Source organism: Rhipicephalus microplus, chromosome X (genome assembly GCF_043290135.1).
Source record: "Rhipicephalus microplus isolate Deutch F79 chromosome X, USDA_Rmic, whole genome shotgun sequence".
Lineage (NCBI taxonomy): Eukaryota > Metazoa > Arthropoda > Arachnida > Ixodida > Ixodidae > Rhipicephalus > Rhipicephalus microplus.
The window spans coordinates 19,593,303-19,612,167 of NC_134710.1; the positions used below are offsets into that span (position 1 = coordinate 19,593,303).

General features: G+C 49.2%; 1 protein-coding gene across 6 annotated transcripts in view; it reads left to right on the plus strand.

Annotated features, from left to right (window-relative positions):
- The window catches only part of LOC119175694 (uncharacterized), an 82,022-nt gene extending 68,392 nt beyond the window's left edge, over positions 1-13,630 (plus strand). For all 6 annotated transcript variants that reach the window (XM_075881907.1, XM_075881905.1, XM_075881906.1 and 3 more), the window contains exons 3-4: positions 6,368-6,548; positions 9,987-13,630. In XM_075881907.1, the coding sequence (XP_075738022.1) occupies positions 6,368-6,548; positions 9,987-13,174 (3,369 nt within the window). In that variant the 3' untranslated portion in view covers positions 13,175-13,630. The remainder of the gene's footprint in view (positions 1-6,367; positions 6,549-9,986) is intronic.
- The last annotated feature ends 5,235 nt before the right edge of the window (positions 13,631-18,865 follow it).

The following is an 18,865-nucleotide window of genomic DNA, read 5'->3' on the forward strand; positions in this document are numbered from 1 at the left end:
CTCTACTACGGCGTCTCTTATAATCATATGGTGGTTTTGGGGCGTTAAACTCCACATATCAATCTACTCCCATACTCTGAAATGAATGGTTCCTCCAGATTTTGTGGAGCACTTGCTCAAACTGTGTATGGCAGTCAACACTGCAGGTGTACTACTGAATATGGATTTTTTAGGAGGGTATCAAACAGCGCAGTAGATGAAATTTAGAGAAGCAAATGAAATTTGCTTCTCTAAATTATGATCACATAATTACCAAGTTCGTTATATGTGAAGCTAGCGAAACGGCTAAGATTGCATCATAAGCGTGGTATGATGTTCTCACATGACACACATGTCATGTTTATAATGTTTGCACCTGTCATATACCTTCGTCATCTATTGATGTCATGTAACACCAAATTTGGTGTATGTGAAGCCAGGGGCGGATCCAGCCACTCATTTTAGGGAGGGGGGGGGCGGTTATCTAAAGTAACACTGTAGAGGGGGGTGTGGTCATGACTTTTTTGTTTTTACCAGCAGGAAAACCACTTCATAGCACAACTACTGTTAATGTGTGCTCACAGTGGTTTAATTAACTCATGAAATGAAAATCAAACATTCTGGGTGGCAATCAAGTATTCTATCACAGAGCCACACCAGGTCTCAACATTGCTGTGGAAATAGACACCACTCAGGCACAATGTTGCTTGAAAGGTCAATTGCAGTTGCAATGCTAACTATAGAATTTTGTAAAATTTACACATGCAATCCTATGATGCAGCCATCATGACCAGTTCACGTCGATTGGAATTAAGTGCCATACACTTCGGTAGATTAATGTAGCAGTGTTCGGGGCTATCATCCTTGAGAGCCCAAACGCCACATATTAGATTACCGCAACTGGTGTTGATAATACTCGTGTTGCTTCTGGCATCATTATCCAAATATAAACTACTGGTTATATAAAACATATGCAAATGTTGAACATACATCTGTGTGTACAACATTTGTTCACAGTTTAATGTCATTTAGTACACTTTGCTAAATACACCACATTCACCTTCCTTCAGTGATATACATAAGTCTCAAATTATAAATTATGTCATTGTACAACATTTTTGTACATCAAAAGAAGTCACCATTTTTTCAGTGCTTTTTTGCTGTCATTCTACATGGACAAAGTTTTTTTTTCCCCTCGGAAATTTGCTTACTTTCCAATTACAAAAAAAAAAACAGGTGCCTATTTGTTTTTTATCTCTGAAAGGAATTAATACTAGTTTGTTCATTGCTTACAAGGATGCCATTTTGCGCCGGAAAATGAGGCATGTGTAGGCAGGAAAATCTGCGGGGTGCAAACCGCACATACTACTTACCTAGGCACCGAACACTTGTTTATGTACAACTATCAATTGTGCAGCTGTATGATGATTGAGTAGTGCCATACATGCTCTTTCAATTTGATTCATGTTTCTCAACCAGGAATGATTCATTCTGCATTTTGCAATCATGATCAGGATGTCAATCGAAATTACATCGTGTAACACTTGCACGGGTTAACCTAGACAGAAAATCTGCCTTGTTGACCAATAAAATGGCTGCAATGCCACTCACTGAATAATTGCTACATTCAATAAGCACGCGGCAAAACAGTCAAAAGCGAGTTGCCTAAGCATATGATCAAGCACAGTGAAAAACATACTTTCGTGCTCAGTAAAAGTTGTACAACGAACACTGCCACCTCACACACACACAAAAATCAAATATTAGCAATCACAAAAATAACGCTGAATCAGGTAGTGACAGTGCAAATATGGTCTCTAGTGCAAGGGACCCTACTGCAAGTTCAAGCGTTGCAAACACTGTCCGCGTTCTCCAAGCACATGGGCTACGATAAGCTCAATCACATGGCCCACACCCCCTACAAGGACACCGCAATCAGCGCACGTCCAGCACAACACAAATGTGTACAGCTCGCGATCGCGTACAGCTCATCCCACACACGCACCCACACACGCCACACGGCGAGAGATCCTGAGGTTGCTTGACCCACTTTTAACCAAAAGCCACAGCTCCCCACACGCAAAAAAAAAAAAAAAATGCCCAGAGAGCCAGATTTAACTCTGCAGAGAACCTCAGGTTGCTTGACCCACCATTCTCCAAAATCCATAGCTTTGTACGGATCCAAGCCAAGTTAGGTGAAAGTAGCGTTTGTGCTATTTTCCCCAGGTCGTAGCAGTCACTGCCTGACCGGGTGAGAATAGCATTGCGGTTATTCTCACCCCGTTGCAGCGGCGGCGGCCTTTATCTGCCGGTGGAGAGGATCATACTTCTTGGCTGGCGTTAGGCTTGCACTGGAACGATTCTGTTGTTGTTACGGGGTGCACAAAGGTCACTGAAATCGTTGCACAACCCCCGTTTGCGAAAAGAGCGCGCTTTTCAGACACAGTGAAGTAATTGAAACGCTTGTTCGCGGTCATCTCTGCCTGTGAGTGCGTAATTTGTGCGTGAGAAACGCGGGGCCATTTCGATCTGCTTGCCATTCTTCGCGTGACCTTCCAATTTGTTTCTATCGCGTTCATTGCTTTGCCTTTGCGGCAAAGCTGTGACATTTTTTTAGCAAAGCTCGCCGTTGTCACATGGTGTTTTATTTGCAGCGGCTGTAATCTTTTTCAGTTGTAACCCAACTAGCCCAACAAAATGTCATTCAACAAGCTTCGCTTGAAAATGTGCCTCGCCTACTATCTCACACACGAAAACACCGAAGCAGCCGACGTTGACGAAACCTTCCCACTGCCATGCCTGAGCTATGCTTGCTGGGGTATGGCGGGTACTCGAATTGGCGCGAATCATAGATGCGGTTTATGGCAGTGCGGCTTAACAAAATAGCCACATAAAGTATGCTAAATAAATTGTTTTTATGTATAAAGAACATGTCAAATATGGGCGTTATTTATTTATATATATTTGGCACAACATGGGAAGGTAGGCTACGTTATAGCCGGCTATCCCAACATGATAACAGTAATGTAATATATAGACACATAAAAAAGCAAAATTAAGAATAAATAAGAAAAAAACTAATCAGAGGCAATATGTACTATACTATATATATCATAGAGCTTATAATGCATGAATGAGCACACTATGTATGGTCATAGTTCAGTTCATATATCAGGATTGATTATTATTATTGTTATTTTATAAAAAAATCATTCATTTGAATTGATAACTTTTTGTTTTTTGCACTTGCGTCCCCTGGCGTTTGGTGAGAGTACTAGTTTGTTACGTTGTCAGGACGCACTTCCCGAGGCCAGATTTCGCGAAGTGTCCACTCTTAACTTTTTCTTTCTCTATGCTGAACCTGGCTGACAGATTTGCGTAGTTGCGTACCACTAGCGAGTAGCGCGCCGTCGCGGCTGCATGGGACCGTATGTTTAACGTAGCGATGGTTTGCAAACATATTACGCCGTCGTCATTACTTGAGCTGAAAGCACCATGGAGTTGCTTCTTGAACAAAACACCAGCATTTAACTTCCCATTAAGTAGCATTTGTGTCACAGCCATGGTCAGACACCAACAGTGTGCAATTCACTGCACTCGGATGTTGCAGGTTCAATAAGTGTGAATATTTTCGCAACATCGAAATTGTGAAAATTCGCCGAACAACTGTCTCGTTTTTTTTTCTCTTTGTCAACCTTGCGCCATGTATCTCAACCTAATATGTATCAACTAGCCCAACATAACGTACTTTTAAGCTTCATTTCTTCTACAAGGGGCCCTTTCCAGTCTGTTTTACCTTCTACTCAGGCTCAGGATTACGTGCACTTGATCGCTTTTGCTTCTTGCCGTGCTAGGTTTATTGGTTGACGCTCTTTCTGTCTGGTCTTTTTTTCTCTTTGTCAACCTTGCACCACGTATTTCAGCCTAATATGTACCAACTAGCCCAACACAATGTTCTGTTATACTCATGCCCGCTTATACGTACGAGTGCTTGAACAGCCGCTCCTGTCCCTTGCTTCGTAAAACAACCGAATATGTTTTTTTTTATTTAATAATACTGTCAACCCTCATGGAGGGTCATAACAGAAAAGACATACATAAGGAATGTACAATATACATAAAGTTGCGTGATATTTGGACGATTCACAATGAAAACTGGTATTTTCTTTAATAACAATTCAGCATTAAAAATAACAATTATATAACAATTCAAAATTCACTGTCATAAAAAAATATTTGCTGTCAACATGAAGTCGCTTAAATCACTTGGTACTGAAAAAAATCACTTCAACAATCATGTAAACGTGCCTGTACCGCATTTTCGAAGTCAGTATCATCTTTTAAAACAATAATATCATTTGGCAGTTTGTTCCGCATTTCTATGACATCTGGAAAAAAAGAACATTGAAACGTGTCACTATTTTCCCGGTATGGTTTTATGACGCAATCGTGGTTAGTTCGGGGATCTCTTTTGCGTGGAGCGTGTAAATATTTGAGCATATTATCTATCTTAAGTTGATCGTGCAAGATCTGGAAGAATACTTTCAGCCTATATTTATTTCTATCTAATTTGGGAGGATCTAGGTTCCATCTTTTTAACATCAGCGTGTCTGATTCCTTCCTTCTGTACGCTGAAAAAACAAAGCGCACGGCTGGTTTCTGCATTCTTTCCAACTTCTTAAGAGTCACTTGATGGGGATTTCAAACAACAGACGTATATTCGAGTACTGTCTTAATGAAGGACAGTGCTAGAATATGGCTATCGCATTAATTTCTTCGCCCTTTTGCGAAACTGTTGACTTTTTTTACTGTCATTGATTCTTCAAGTAGTGGCTATGGCGTTACACTAAAAATTAAAACCAGGGTGCGGGTTCACTTCAAGGGCACTGCGACCGCATTTCTACAGAGCGAAATGTGGAGACCTGTTTTTCGGACGAATTGGCAGGTGTAAAAAAATTGATTCCGAATCCACCACCTGGCCGTACCGCCTGATCGCATCTTGGTTGGAGCCCAGCTAACTCCAGAATTTATTGAATACTCCTCAGTGGGTCGGGCCATTAGAAGGGATGATCATCATCATAAAAGCTCAGACGCCAGGTGTATGCATTTTGCCTTAGACGACTTGAAGTTAAGGGCCATCCGGTATGGAAACTTGATTATCATCATCAGAGCTTTACATGTTGTACTATGGCTGCGACTGCGGACTGCCGCTTGCTTGTTTTCTTGCTTATTTGCTTGACCCTTTACAAGTGGCTCGTACCCACTATGGGGCATTGGCTATTTAAACCGGCGGTCAATGTAAAAGGGAATGTAAAGTTTAGATGAACGAAAATAAATTATTTGGTCGTATAAGGAATATACACGTATAAAATAATATTGTGAAATACCATTAAATTGATTTGAACAAGTCCAAAAAATTATTTACGAATAGCTTAATAAATCATTCTTGTGTCTACTCATGCTGCTTCTGATGATAATGCAATAAAGCCCTGCGCTTTGTTACGGTTTTGTGGTAATGGTGAAGTAGACGGGAAGAAAGGGAAGTGGACATCGTGCCGCCAGCAGGGATCGAACCTTCATCGTTGGGGCTGTGAAGGTAACGTGCCTTTTACTATGAAGCTCTGTATAAAGTGGCGAAATGGATGTTCGTTGCCAGAGGACATCTAGCAATAGCTGTGCGTCTGAGATTGGACGAGCCCTGCTACCCACCACTATCCTGCTAAGTATGAAGAGGTTTTCTGCCAGTAAAAAAAAAAAAAACGCATCTGCTAGCAAGCAGCAACTTCGAGGACAGGCACTAGTGGTTCGTGGCGCTTGAAGTGACCCCTGAATGCGTAACCACTTACTTATTGATGCGATGAACCCTGCAAAAAACACCAAGCCGTCCCTTGCAACTTTGTTGGTAAACTATTCACACTGGGTGTAAAGATGGCCTCTTTTTTGTTTGTTTGTTTTGTACGTCACATCATGTTTTCAATCGCGTGAGGCACTGAAGGCTTTCGTTTTTGCAATCAAGTAGAAGTACAAGTAGAGAGAGCCTATAGGGTGGCAATCATTGTGCAGTTATCATACATAGACTACAACAAGCTTTCTTGGCCAACCCCCCAGAGGGGTTATGTGCGAGAATAGACAGGCCACAAACAAACAAATAAGCAATCTTTGGCACACGCCCACCCAGGGGAGTTGGCCAAGCTGCTGTATATCCTAGCCATGTACAGGGTGGTCTGAAGCTCGCGCAGCACCAGCTGGTAAGCAGGTAAAGGCGCATCGCCATGTGCGGGGCCTGTCAGTACTGTTCGCAAGAATTATATTCCTACAGTGCACATCCGCGAAGGTTTAGGCGCTCCTTGCTCCCGCCTGACTAATTAAGCTTGCCTACCTTTGCCAGGTTGTTCGACTGAGGCTGGACCGGCGTCTGGAGGACCCGACATCCCGGTTCGCCTACGTGCTCCTGGATTCAGAAGACAACGCCAATTGCGCCATCCGGGAACTGGACGGCACGATGCTCAACGGTCTTACGCTCAAGATGGACACCGCAATCGGCCGCATGACGCACCTATTTGGCATCGGTACGAGGCTTTTGCCCTTTCTCTGGTTTCTCCTTACATAGATCTTTTCGCTGTTTACGAACACAGGTCCTGGGTGGCTTCCGGTTTTGTGAACCGTCGTAGCTAAAGCTTTATTACACAGTTATAGTATACAGCGATTACTGGGATACTGGGCTTACCGTGATAGTGGAATCGAAGTGCGCATGTGCAAATACGTACGTTACCCGTACCACTTACCGTAGGCGCTATTTTTCAGATTCAACGTTACTGTGTACGTAAGCGCAGCGGCGCTTTCAGACACCCGCTTTGAAGTGGTTTTAGCGTAGTTGTTGAAAGATTCACTTTGATCGCAGCAAACGACTATTTAAAATGGCTTCGCTTGCTTCAGTTCGATTCGATGACCAAGTATTACGCATAAGATAGCGTAAATTTTGAGGTAGCTTCCGATTTCGAACGTCTGTAGGGCTAACTAAAAGATCAATGCATGTAAGCAAACGTATTCGTGTTTGTTTCATGTTTTTTATGTGGTTCATAATTGTTTACTTTTATTATTACTAAAATAATCCTTAACAATACTTTGTGCAGTGACACACACAAACATTCTCGATTTCATTTCCTTTTAACTGTCCTTTAACTTATTAATCCTCCGATAGGTGGTGCGATCAACCTAGTTGGGGCACGTAAACCACGTAAACGCTATCCCGCTAAACTATAAGACGCTGTCCGTAACGAACATTTACTGCACGGTCACGCCAATCCCTTAACCTCCGCTATCATGCTAGTGGTAAACTATAACTGCCTATTCACCCGACGGATGAAACTGCGATTCTACCCGGGGGTCGCGTACTACGTCACCATTCGTCACCCTTTCCCGCGACCCCGCCTTAGTCCGCGCAGAGCGATTAGGTCGGTTTTCAAAGCGAGAGGACGTTTTTTTTTTCTGTGCTTTCGCCTGATTTTTTTCACCACTACTTCACGCCTCTGTGCGCGCAGCCCTTTAAAGAGCGAACGATGGAGGTTTCCCAGGCCCTGGAGAAGCATGACGCAAAGCTCAGTACCATGAAGTACAATTCTGAAGACGCCCCTCGCTCTCGTAGGCGGATCTTTACAATCCTGCTAGACGAGCGTCGGAGGCAGCAAGCCGAGACACTCGCTCATGAACCCAAAAAGATGAGGTCACTGCAACTTCACTGTGCACTCGTGCGCAACACCAAAAGGCGGCACACAAGGCCCAACAGAAACACGCTTCTACATTGGCCGCTGACGCCGAACAGCAGGGGTTGGCGACCGCACCAGCATCTTCAAAGCTGAAGAAGAAGAAAAACAAATCACATCATATCTATGGAATCAATGATGATGAGTGGAGTGAAGCGTCCATCCGTTCGCGTGTCCGTCCGTCCGTCCGTCTGTGTATGCATTCGTTTGCGTTCGAGAATGCAGACTGCACGCGAGTAACACCGATGAGACGCGAGCCAACTAACCCGAGCGTAAGCGTCTTCAACGCGCCCGCCGCTCTGCTCCTTCCATGGCCCAACAACGATCCGCCACGTAAATTGACTATCCTGGAGACTGAGAGAGGCCCTCGTTAACGCACTATGCAGACGGCGCGCGACACCGACGAGACGTGAGCAGGAAGTCGAACGCAAGTGGCGCAGTGATTGTGTTCCTCCTGGCGGATTCTCCGGTGCGTGATTTGTGTGCCGTGGTTCTCGCTGCGCATGAGGCCATCGGCCCGGCGAATTAAGACTACAGGATTACCACATCAAGTCCATCGGGACTCTCACCTGTGAGTTCAACTGAACTATTTTTTTATTCGTGCTTGGGCTACATTTCCAGGCGAGTGTTTTGTGCACTCCTGTCCTTTGATGCGCCTCATAGGATCATCAGCTTCTTCTTCGGCGCATATATTACCCCGGTCTTCTAGGTGGCTTTTCCGGTCGTTTGTGGGTTCTCGTGGCGGTTCGGGCTCGCGCTGAGTGAGGCGGAGTGAATGCATCTTTTTTCCTCCTCCTCTTCTTTATTTTTTTCTTACCTAACCCTTTTATTCCCACTACCCCATCCCCTTTGCCAACCTCTTGAGGTGTCATCGAAATGATGGACAATTTCAGGTGGCACTCTTTTTCTTATCATAATCACTTAAAGAGAGATTCGTGAAACGACGGAGGCCCGGGTCACAGTTGCGATTCGTGGGGATCAATGCCGCTTGTAGCCTGAATTCTCCCCTATCGTGTGAATGCTGGCTGCAGGGGGATCAGAATGATGTCACATGTCGCGTGACTGGCCTCATGTTTTGAATATATTTTCTTCTAGGCGGTACACAACATGATAAGCGCCTTCTTTCACCTTAAACGCCTTCCTTTCAGCTGAAAGCGAAAAAAACTGTTTTTGATTACTCTAAGACAGCAAAGAAAAAAAAACCAGCTTTCTGCTTCGGGGACACAGAGCAATATTCGACGTGTCTTGAAGTTTCTTAAGAAGCAACATGTGTTGCTGATATTGCAAGCTTGAAACCTGCTAAAAGGCCTACAGGGGCCATGACAGGGTCATCAAACAGTTTGCAATTTTCAGCCGTAATTAGATGTGGAGGGCCCAATATGTCTCTATCTGAATGGACTGTAAAAGAATATTTCGGTGCTAAACGAGCCCGAGAAGTTGCCGGCTTAGAAAACCCCCCCATCCTACGTCATTTTGCAGACGTGATGTGATACGAGTAGCAAAGCCGCTACATTCTGTCAAATGTTCAGCCTCTACTATTCGTTCTATTTTAATGCCCAGCCACTCACTACGGAACAATATTGTTGGCCGGAGACGAGATGCCAGCATATCGAGCTTATTGATACGTCATGGCTCGCGAGTGTGCCAGTGTTGCCCGATTCTCAGGTCGTTCGCGTGTTTATAAAATATTCGATTATTAGTCAACTACTCGAGTAGATCAAATGCAGTGAAATTTCCCAGCGTTTTGGTTAATATAGAAGGTTTAACCCTCTGCACGGAATATAGTTCAAAATTGAGTACGAGTGTGAAAAACCGGCGAGAGTAGAGAAACCGTACTTTTAGTTTTGTAGCTATTGCAAGCTTCTCAAATAATATTCAATTGGGGAGGTCTCGCCACAATTGCGAGTATTGGTCGGCTTAACTCAACGTTTTCCCTTCATGTATTCATTCTGAAGCAGGAGGAACTAAATGTGGGCTAGTTGGTACAACATACTCAAGTGTATTAATGCTTATTAACAAACTCTCATTAATATTGTGTCTGACAAAAAAAAACTGTCCTTTACATTTACATTTTCCTTCATACCTAAGTGCATGTTATTTAAGTCTGCGTACTAGAAACAAGTATGCGCCCGTCTGTTGTAGGTGTTTCCTTCTGATACTCGTTTTTTTCCTACCATGTATTCAATCAGTATTCCTTTTGTTAAAGTACATGTTAAATGTTCCTTCCCCGCCCATCTTACGCAGGTGGAGGCACGCCGTTCAACCGCAGTTTCGCAGATCAGGAGGAATGGCGGCAAAAGCGCGAGGCACGGCAAGCTAACGGCAGTAGCAACAACAGACAGCACGATGACCAGTGGCGAAGGGGAAACGACGACCGCAACTACCGGCAGGGAGACTGGAGGTGTGGCGGCTGGAACAACGGGAACCGCCGCCACGGTGACCGCGGCAACTGCAATGACCATCGCGGCGGCCAAGGCCACGACCGCTTCGGTGGCTATCACCATAACAACCAGTCGAACAATCGCTGTGACAAAAAAGGAAACTTCTCCAGACTCGGTGGGTGCCACGGAGACGGCGGTGGCGGTCACTCGCAGCACGGTCAGAACTCGTCTGGCGGACACAACCAGGGAGGTGGCTATAGGTCCGCTGATGAGGGCCAGTCGCGTCAGCGGGGTGGCAGCCAGCACCGCAATGGTCGCCGCGGTGATGGAGGGCATGATGAAGACAACTGGTGCGCAGATGATCACAGCCAAATGATCCTTAAGGAGACTAGGAAAAAAATACGCGACGCTTGGACCAGGTATTGTGAACGCCTGGCGGCTGAGGGAATCAACGAGGAGTGGCCTACGTTCGATAAGCTGCTAGAGCTGATCAGGGACACGCCTCGCTGTCTTCCGGAGTGCGACGCTGTTGACATCGAATCCGAACCGGAGGACGACGATGTACAGCTGGTGCTTGGGTGGTCCGGCGGCTCGGCAGACGGAGCGGGCGGAACGGGTCCCAAACTGCTACACTGGTTGCACGGAGACGACGCTGTTGCTGAGGTCTTCCGTGGTGTCGCGGAAGCAGCAGAGAGCGGAGGCGTTGACTGCGAGAAACGAGCGCCTCGAGAAGACTGTTGGGCGGTTTTGGAAGATCGTGAAGGTGCGTTAGCCGCCTTTGACGCCGGCGACGGAGTTAGAGATGCAGCAATCACTGACAAGCACGTCAAGGCCAGCTTGGAAAAAGAAAAGTCGTCAGCCAAAGAGCGTGAAGTTGGACAACAGACGATTCTTGGTGATGAAAGCACACTCGCCGATAAAAAAGCCGATGTTGAGGACATTCTTTACGTGGAAAAAAACACTGAGCCCAGCGCAGCGCCAACCAGCGAAGGGAAAAATTTCTCGAAGGCAGAAGACGGTGTGTCTGAAAAAGTGTACGCAAGCAGTCCAGCCATACTGAGCTCGTCAGCGAACGTGTCGGTCGAGTCTCTCGAATTGTCAACCAATGAAAACAGCAAAAGAGATGACACGTTACCCAGCGAGTTCGTCTCTCGATGCTCCGTCTCGCTCCCCAACCTCACAGAACACGCAGAAGACAGCAGTTGTGATAGGCAAGTGAATGGGCAGCAGCTGCCGCAGCCATCGAATGCTAACGATGACAAAAAGGACTCCCATGCCACGGAGCAGCCATCGAGGAAGGTGGACTCGGCCGTCGAATGCGCTGGAAAAGGAGAGGGACAGCGTCGGGGATCCTCGATGAACGCTGAATTGGCGACCACCGCTTTCGCGGCACAGGGGATCGTTCCGAGGGATTCAGCTGGCCCGACTGTGACGGACAATGTAAAACGAGAGGCTGCGGAAGCTTCTCAAGATTCCGATCTGGGAAATATGGAGAGAAACCTCAGTGTAGCAGACGAGCCGGAATTTAGCGTCGAGACAACGAAAGACGAAGCTGGACAAGATGAAGCGGATGACATGCGAACGGTTGCGGTCATGATGGTGGATAGGGTAGCAGCCTTATCGGCTAGGAACATGGGGCCAGAGGCTAAGGCGGTGTGGGACTCCGAAGAATTCAAGGTCGACATGGAAGGGGACTACGCAGGTAACGACGAAAACGAGTACTGTTCAGGGGGCATGAAGGCTCTCTGCGAAGACATCAACCTGCGCCTGAAGAACTTCGAGAACGCCTTGAACTTGTCTGCTCGCCAAGGCGCGGCCCAATTTAGCTCCGATCACGGAGAGGGAGGAGGGCGTTTGCCGAGCGAGCGTCCCGTGGCGTTAAATGTTATCCCTCAAGTGTTGCCTGTGGATGAGGACACGCCACCACAGTCGGAGCGTTTCGAAGAACTTGAGTTGGGCAAGTCCTCGAACGGCATCGACGCCCACGAGTCGTCGGCAGATACCGGCTTACACAACAGGGACAGTGGAGGGATGGTCAAGGCCGAGGAAGTGGCTTTTATGGCCCGTCATGTCAGTGAGGAACTCCGCTCTCTGCTGCTGGACAGTACGGGAGGTGACTTACTGGCAGGTACAGCGACCGGAGGCTCCGGCAAACCTGCAGCGAAGCTTGGGGAGACTCTTGCTTTTCAACGGGCGAAGCCGCGCCAACAACAGAACGTGACCGATAGTATTGAGCAGGGTTCTGAGTCTGGCTCTTGTCCTCCGGGAAACAAGGTGCGCGAGAGCGAGCTTTGCGAGGGCATCAACCGTGACTTTGGCGCTGTCTCGCGCGAAAGTGAGCAAGAGGAGGTGCAGAGGGAGGTTGATGAAGGCATCCAAACGTCAAGCGCACTCAGGGAAGGAGGTAACCAAAGGGCTGTCCGCCATCCTCGTAAATACGTCTTCGAAGAGAGCTCGGACGTGGAAGACAAACTGTCCGACTCGGACATGGACGACTGGGTGCGTCGAATATCTAGGGCCAAATTAGGTGAGCAGAAAGGAGCGGTCGACGCCGACTATCCAGCTGAGGGCGCTAGTGACGTCGTGGTTCAACAGGCCAGTGTCGCGACAGACATAGAAGAGAGACGCCTGATAAAGCAGCGCCTCGAAGAAGGCGGAGCTTCAGAAGACCATGGTAGTGCGGCCGGCCAAGAAATGAGCGGTGACGTCGAGGTTTCTTTTCGAAATGACGTAAGGTTCGGAAACGATGGAGTCACGTCAGACTCTGTCGCGGGACGTGTTTTTGGCGGTCCAGACTGTGGAGAGGTGGACCGCGAGGCAGAGAGGTCGGAGGGGACATTCGAAGGCGCTAAAAAGGGCACCCAAGATGGCGGTGGCGGCGCGCACCAGACGGCCGACAAACAAGGGCCGGCGCACAGTTCATGTGCCAGTGGCGTCGTCGAGTCGAACGAGACGGGACGGCACGGGGACGCGGGCGCCACGAGACGCCCTCCTCGCGCTTCGTGCCACGATGAAGAATTTGAATGCAAGCCAGGCGACGACGGCGAGTAGCAGTCGCGGCGCCATTGGTGTCGTACGCGCATCACAGCGCTTCCTCTATTGCTCGTAAGACTCGAGCGCACATCATGTCGAGGACGTTTCTTCCCAATGATATCGTGGAAAAGTCTGGCAACAGAGATAGAAGAAAAAAAGATAAAGTTTAGTAAACAGGGTTCGGACAGCCGCCTCCATTCATTTCGGACTTTGTACTCGGCCAGCGCAGATTTTCATCATAGTTTTTTTCTCTTTCTTTCATGCCTTGTATTTGTTCATGTTCAAAGTATCCCAGAATAAGCACTTTTTCATTCAGCCTATTTGGGATGATGTGATTTTCAATTCTTCTTCAAAAGTTGATAATCGAGGTCGATCGCATTTTGGGCGGGTTGCACCGAGTTCTTCCAGTCATATTGCAAATTCTGTGCTTTCTATTTGGTTTTGTTTTTGCGTTAATAAAAAAATTCTTCGGGATCCACCGTGTTTTGCGATTACCTTTTTTGTTTTGTTGGGGGGTGGGGGTGGAAGGCTTGTGCTTTGGGCTGCGAATGTTGTTGCCTTAACATTTGCCCTTGTTCTCTCTGTGTCGTTTGCAGACGCTTCATGCGAATGATCTCTGTGGGGACAACCGTGCGGCGGAAGTGGTGGCGCGCCACAGAAACAAGGAGCTTGACATAGCGGGCCTATATATATATATTGCCACGTTCCATTTCCCAAGTTTTTGTTATCGTCCGAAAACACCGCACGATTCTCAGCGCAAACCGCGCCTGCAGTTTTCTAGAAGGTTCCGGACTGTAGTAGATCATTTCGATAAGATCACGCCCACTATGCGAACGGTACAGATTGTTCTGGAAGCTACGCCACCGCCAGCGATAACGCTAGAACATTCGACTGCAAGAGTATAAATGCCGACGCGCTTCGCCGCTTGTCAGTTGTTGATCGAAGGCCGACGCTCCGTTCGCCGCTATCAGTCCGAGACTGCTATCTGTGCGAGACTGCTGCTGTAATTGGACTTTCAGTTTAACGGGCACAGGTTCGCCCAAATAAAGAGTTAAATCATAACACGAAGTCTCCTGTCTTCGGCCACGTCACGACCCCGTGACATCTGGTGGAGGTGCTGCTTCGTTCATGTACCGCACGCCCCCGTCAAGCCGTGAACCCAGCCCACGTCGCGGAGAAGACGCCGACGCCAACCAGGAGCAGCGAACAAGCCGCCGACAGCAAGGGCTACCACCGGAGTACGGGATTCTAGAAGACAAGGCGCGGAAGACCAAGGCCATGACCGCGACTGCAGCGACAATGACAACCGCCGCATCTCTGCCTACGATGGTCATGCATCAACCCAGGGAACCACCAATTTTCCATGGGTCATCGTTCGAAGATCCGGAGTCCTGGTTAGAAACATACGACCGTGTGGCCGCCCTCAACCACTGGGACAACGAAGAAAAGCTCCGGCGTGTGTACTTCTACCTGGAAGACACCGCAAGGACCTGGCTAGAGAATCGTGAGTCCACGCTCCGAACGTGGGATGTCTTCTGCGGCGCATTTCTGCAAACGTTCGCGAGCGTCGCTCGCAAAGAAAGGGCCGCTGCTCAACTAGAGACCCGGGTTCAGCTACCGAATGAGAAGGTTGGAATTTTCACAGAGGAGATGACCCGCCTATTTCGTCACGCTGACCCAGACATGCCTGAGGAGAAGAAAGTTCGTTTCCTCATGCGAGGGGTCAAACAGGAGCTCTTCGCGGGACTAATGAGGAATCCACCAAACACCGTCCAAGAATTTGTATCCGAGGCGACCACCATCGAAAAAACCCTTGACATGCGCACCAGACAGTATAATCGTCGCCTGACTCCAGAATGCGCTGCTGCTCAAACCAGTGACTCCGAAAACCTGCGTGAAACGATCCGAGCGATCGTGCGGGAAGAGCTGCGCAAACTGTTGCCTTCGGCGCAACCTCAAGTGGATTCGATTGCCGACATTGTGCGAGAAGAAGTTCGGCAATCACTTCGAATTGCCCATACACCGCTGCCCGAGCCAGAAACTATGAGCTACGCCGCTGCAGTGCGCCACAACGCTCCTCCCCGTCCACGCCAAAACGCCGCCCCGTCGCACTTCCGTCGCCAGACACCACCGCCGCCACCACCCCCACCGACGACCTACCGTTCACCAGCGGGCCAGCGCAGTGCGCCGAGGAAAACCGACGTTTGGCGCACCCCTGACCACCGCCCACTGTGCTACCACTGCGGCGAGGCCGGGCACACTTACCGCCGTTGCCAGTACCGACAGATGGGACTGCGTGGCTTCGCCGTCGATGCACCGCGTCCGCAGCCAGGAGAACGACCACGTGACATCGCCGACTACCTGACAGGAACTCGGTGGACACCACGAAGCCCTTCGCGTTCTCCGTCGCCCAGCCGCCGCACGTCACCGCACCACCGACAATACTCTGGCCCAACGCGGGGCCGGTCTCCTAGCCCGTATCCGGGAAACTAAGGGCAGCAACCGGTGGAGGTGCGGTTGCTGTGCGACGAACTACCGAAGATCCTCCGACGACGACGACGCCGCGACGGAGCTTTCCGAACACAACGCCAACCAGGCAAAGCCCTGACGGCGAAAGCTCACTTACTGAAGGTGGCCTGACGACGCAACATGGAAGCAGCGGAACAAGCCGACGCAGCCGTGACCCGACGCCACGCCCTAACTGTAATGCTAGACGGCGAACTAGCGACCTCGACGTTCTTATCGACGGCCACAGTGTGACCGCTCTCGTCGATACTGGAGCCGACTATTCTGTCATCAGTGGGTCGTTCGCCGCGAAGTTAAAGAAAGTTAGGACAGCTTGGAAAGGCCCTGAAATCCGCACAGCCGGAGGTCATCTCGTAACGCCTGCAGGAATCTGCACAGCGAGAGTCACCATTAACGGCCGTATTTATCCTACAGACTTCGTAGTCCTACAGCGTTGCTCGAGAGATGTCATCCTTGGCATGGACTTCTTATGCCTCCATGGTGCTGTCATCAACCTAAAAACAAAGTCGATAACGTTATCCACAGAAGAAGCACTACCGCCGCGCACGCCGTCAGGACACCATGCCTTGAATGTGCTGGAAGAACAAGTCACTATTCCGCCTCGCTCAAGCGTCATTATTTCAGTCGGCGCTCCCGAATCACCTGACTTCGAAGGCGTCGTTGAAGGCAGTCACCATCTGTTGGTCACCCGAAATATTTGCGTCGCAAGAGGAATCGCAGAGCTGCGGGGAGGCAAAGCAACGGTTTTGCTCACGAATTTCAGCAATGAGTACAAACATGTGAACAAAGGAACAACGGTCGCATACATCGAAGAAATCGTCGAAGCCACCAGTGCTTTCGCCCTCGCCGATTCTGTGGAACCTGCTCAGAGGCACCAAGCCCCTCCCATATCTTTCGACGTCAATCCCAGACTTCCGAACGATAAGCAAGAACAGCTCAAGGCCCTGCTCCTGCAATACGAAGATTGCTTTTCGTCGTCATCGAAAATTCGGCAGACCCCAATCACGAAACATCGCATCATAACCGAAGAAAATGCCAGACCACTCCGTCAGAGTCCGTACAGGGTTTCGACGCGAGAACGTGAGGCCATGAAGAGACAAGTTGATGAAATGCTGCGGGATGACATTATCCAGCCGTCCAAAAGTCCATGGGCATCCCCCGTGGTGTTATTGAAGAAAAAGGATGGGACCCTACGTTTCTGCGTCGATTATCGCCGCTTGAACAAAATCACGAAAAAGGACGTGTATCCCCTCCCACGAATAGACGACGCACTTGATCGGCTCCATAACGCCAAGTACTTTTCGTCAATGGACCTTAAGACTGGCTATTGGCAAATCGAAGTCGACGAAAGAGACCGAGAGAAGACGGCGTTCATAACACCGGACGGCCTCTTCGAGTTTAAGGTGATGCCCTTCGGCCTTTGCTCAGCGCCTGCAACGTTTCAACGCGTTATGGATACAGTACTGGCAGGATTGAAGTGGCAGACTTGCCTTGTGTACTTGGACGACGTCGTCGTGTTTTCCTCGAGTTTCGACGAGCATCTTCGGCGCCTTGAAGCGGTACTTCAAGCCATCAAGACTTCCGGACTCACACTGAAGCCACAAAAGTGCAGATTTGCGTATGAGGAGCTCTTGTTTCTGGGGCACGTTATCAGCAAGTCTGGAGTTCGTCCCGATCCACGGAAAACGGCCGCCATCGCCGACTTCCCGCCGCCCACTGACAAGAAAGCCGTGCGCCGATTTCTGGGCCTGTGTGCCTATTATAGGCGGTTCGTGAAAAACTTCGCCCGCATCGCCGATCCTCTCACTAACCTTACCAAGGCCGACGTGGAGTTTAAGTGGGGAACGCCGCAGGAACACGCTTTCCAGGAGCTTAAACATCGCCTCCAGACGCCTCCGTTACTTGCCCATTTCGACGAATTCGCCGAGACAGAAATACATACTGACGCAAGCAGCGTAGGTCTTGGTGCCGTTCTTGTGCAGAGGGCTGACGGACTTGAAAGGGTTATTAGTTACGCCAGCCGATCGCTATCCAAAGCAGAAGCAAATTATTCCACAACAGAAAAGGAGTGCCTCGCCATCATCTGGGCTACGTCGAAATTTCGCCCCTACCTCTACGGCAGGCCCTTCAAAGTTGTGAGCGACCACCACGCATTGTGTTGGCTAGCCACCTTGAAGGACCCCTCAGGTCGCCTCGCACGATGGAGCCTGAGACTTCAAGAATATGACATTACTGTCATTTACAAGTCCGGCAAAAAACACTCCGACGCCGACTGTCTCTCTCGTGCGCCTGTCGACCAACCGCTACCCGACGACTCGGATGACGACTACTTCTTAGGAACGATAACTACCGACGACTTCGCTGAACGACAGAGGGCCGACCCGGAACTTAAGGCCCTAATAGAATACCTCGAAGGCAGGACCGCCGAAGTCCCGAAGATATTCAAGCGCGCACTTGCGTCGTTATTTCTACGAAACGGTCTTCTACAAAAGAAAAACTTTTCACCGCTTCGAGCTAAGTACCTTCTTGTGGTGCCTTCAGCTCTGCGACCAGAACTCCTGCAGGCCCTTCACGACGATCCGACGGCAGGGCACCTCGGTGTTTCTCGCACGCTCGCGAGGATACAAGAAAGGTACTACTGGCCACGTCTTACCACCGACGTCACTCGTTGTGTGAGAACATGCCGGGACTGTCAGCGACGCAAGACACCGCCGACAAGGCCAGCGGGACTTCTGCAGCCAATTGATCCACCTTGCCGACCTTTCCAGCAGATTGGTATGGACCTACTGGGGCCGTTCCCGACGTCGGCTTTCGGAAACAAGTGGATCGTGGTAGCTACCGACTACCTCACCCGCTACGCCGAGACAAAAGCCCTGCCAAAAGGCAGTGCATCCGAAGTAGCTAAATTCTTCGTCGAAAATATCGTCCTACGTCACGGCGCCCCAGAGGTCCTTATCACCGACAGAGGAACGGCATTCACTGCCGACTTAACTCAAGCAATCTTGGCATACAGCCAAACAAACCACCGCCGGACGACAGCGTACCACCCACAGACCAACGGCCTCACCGAGCGGCTTAACAAGACGATCGCCGACATGCTGTCAATGTACGTCGATGTCGAACACAAGACGTGGGACGCCATTCTTCCGTATGTGACCTTCGCATACAACACGGCAGTGCAGG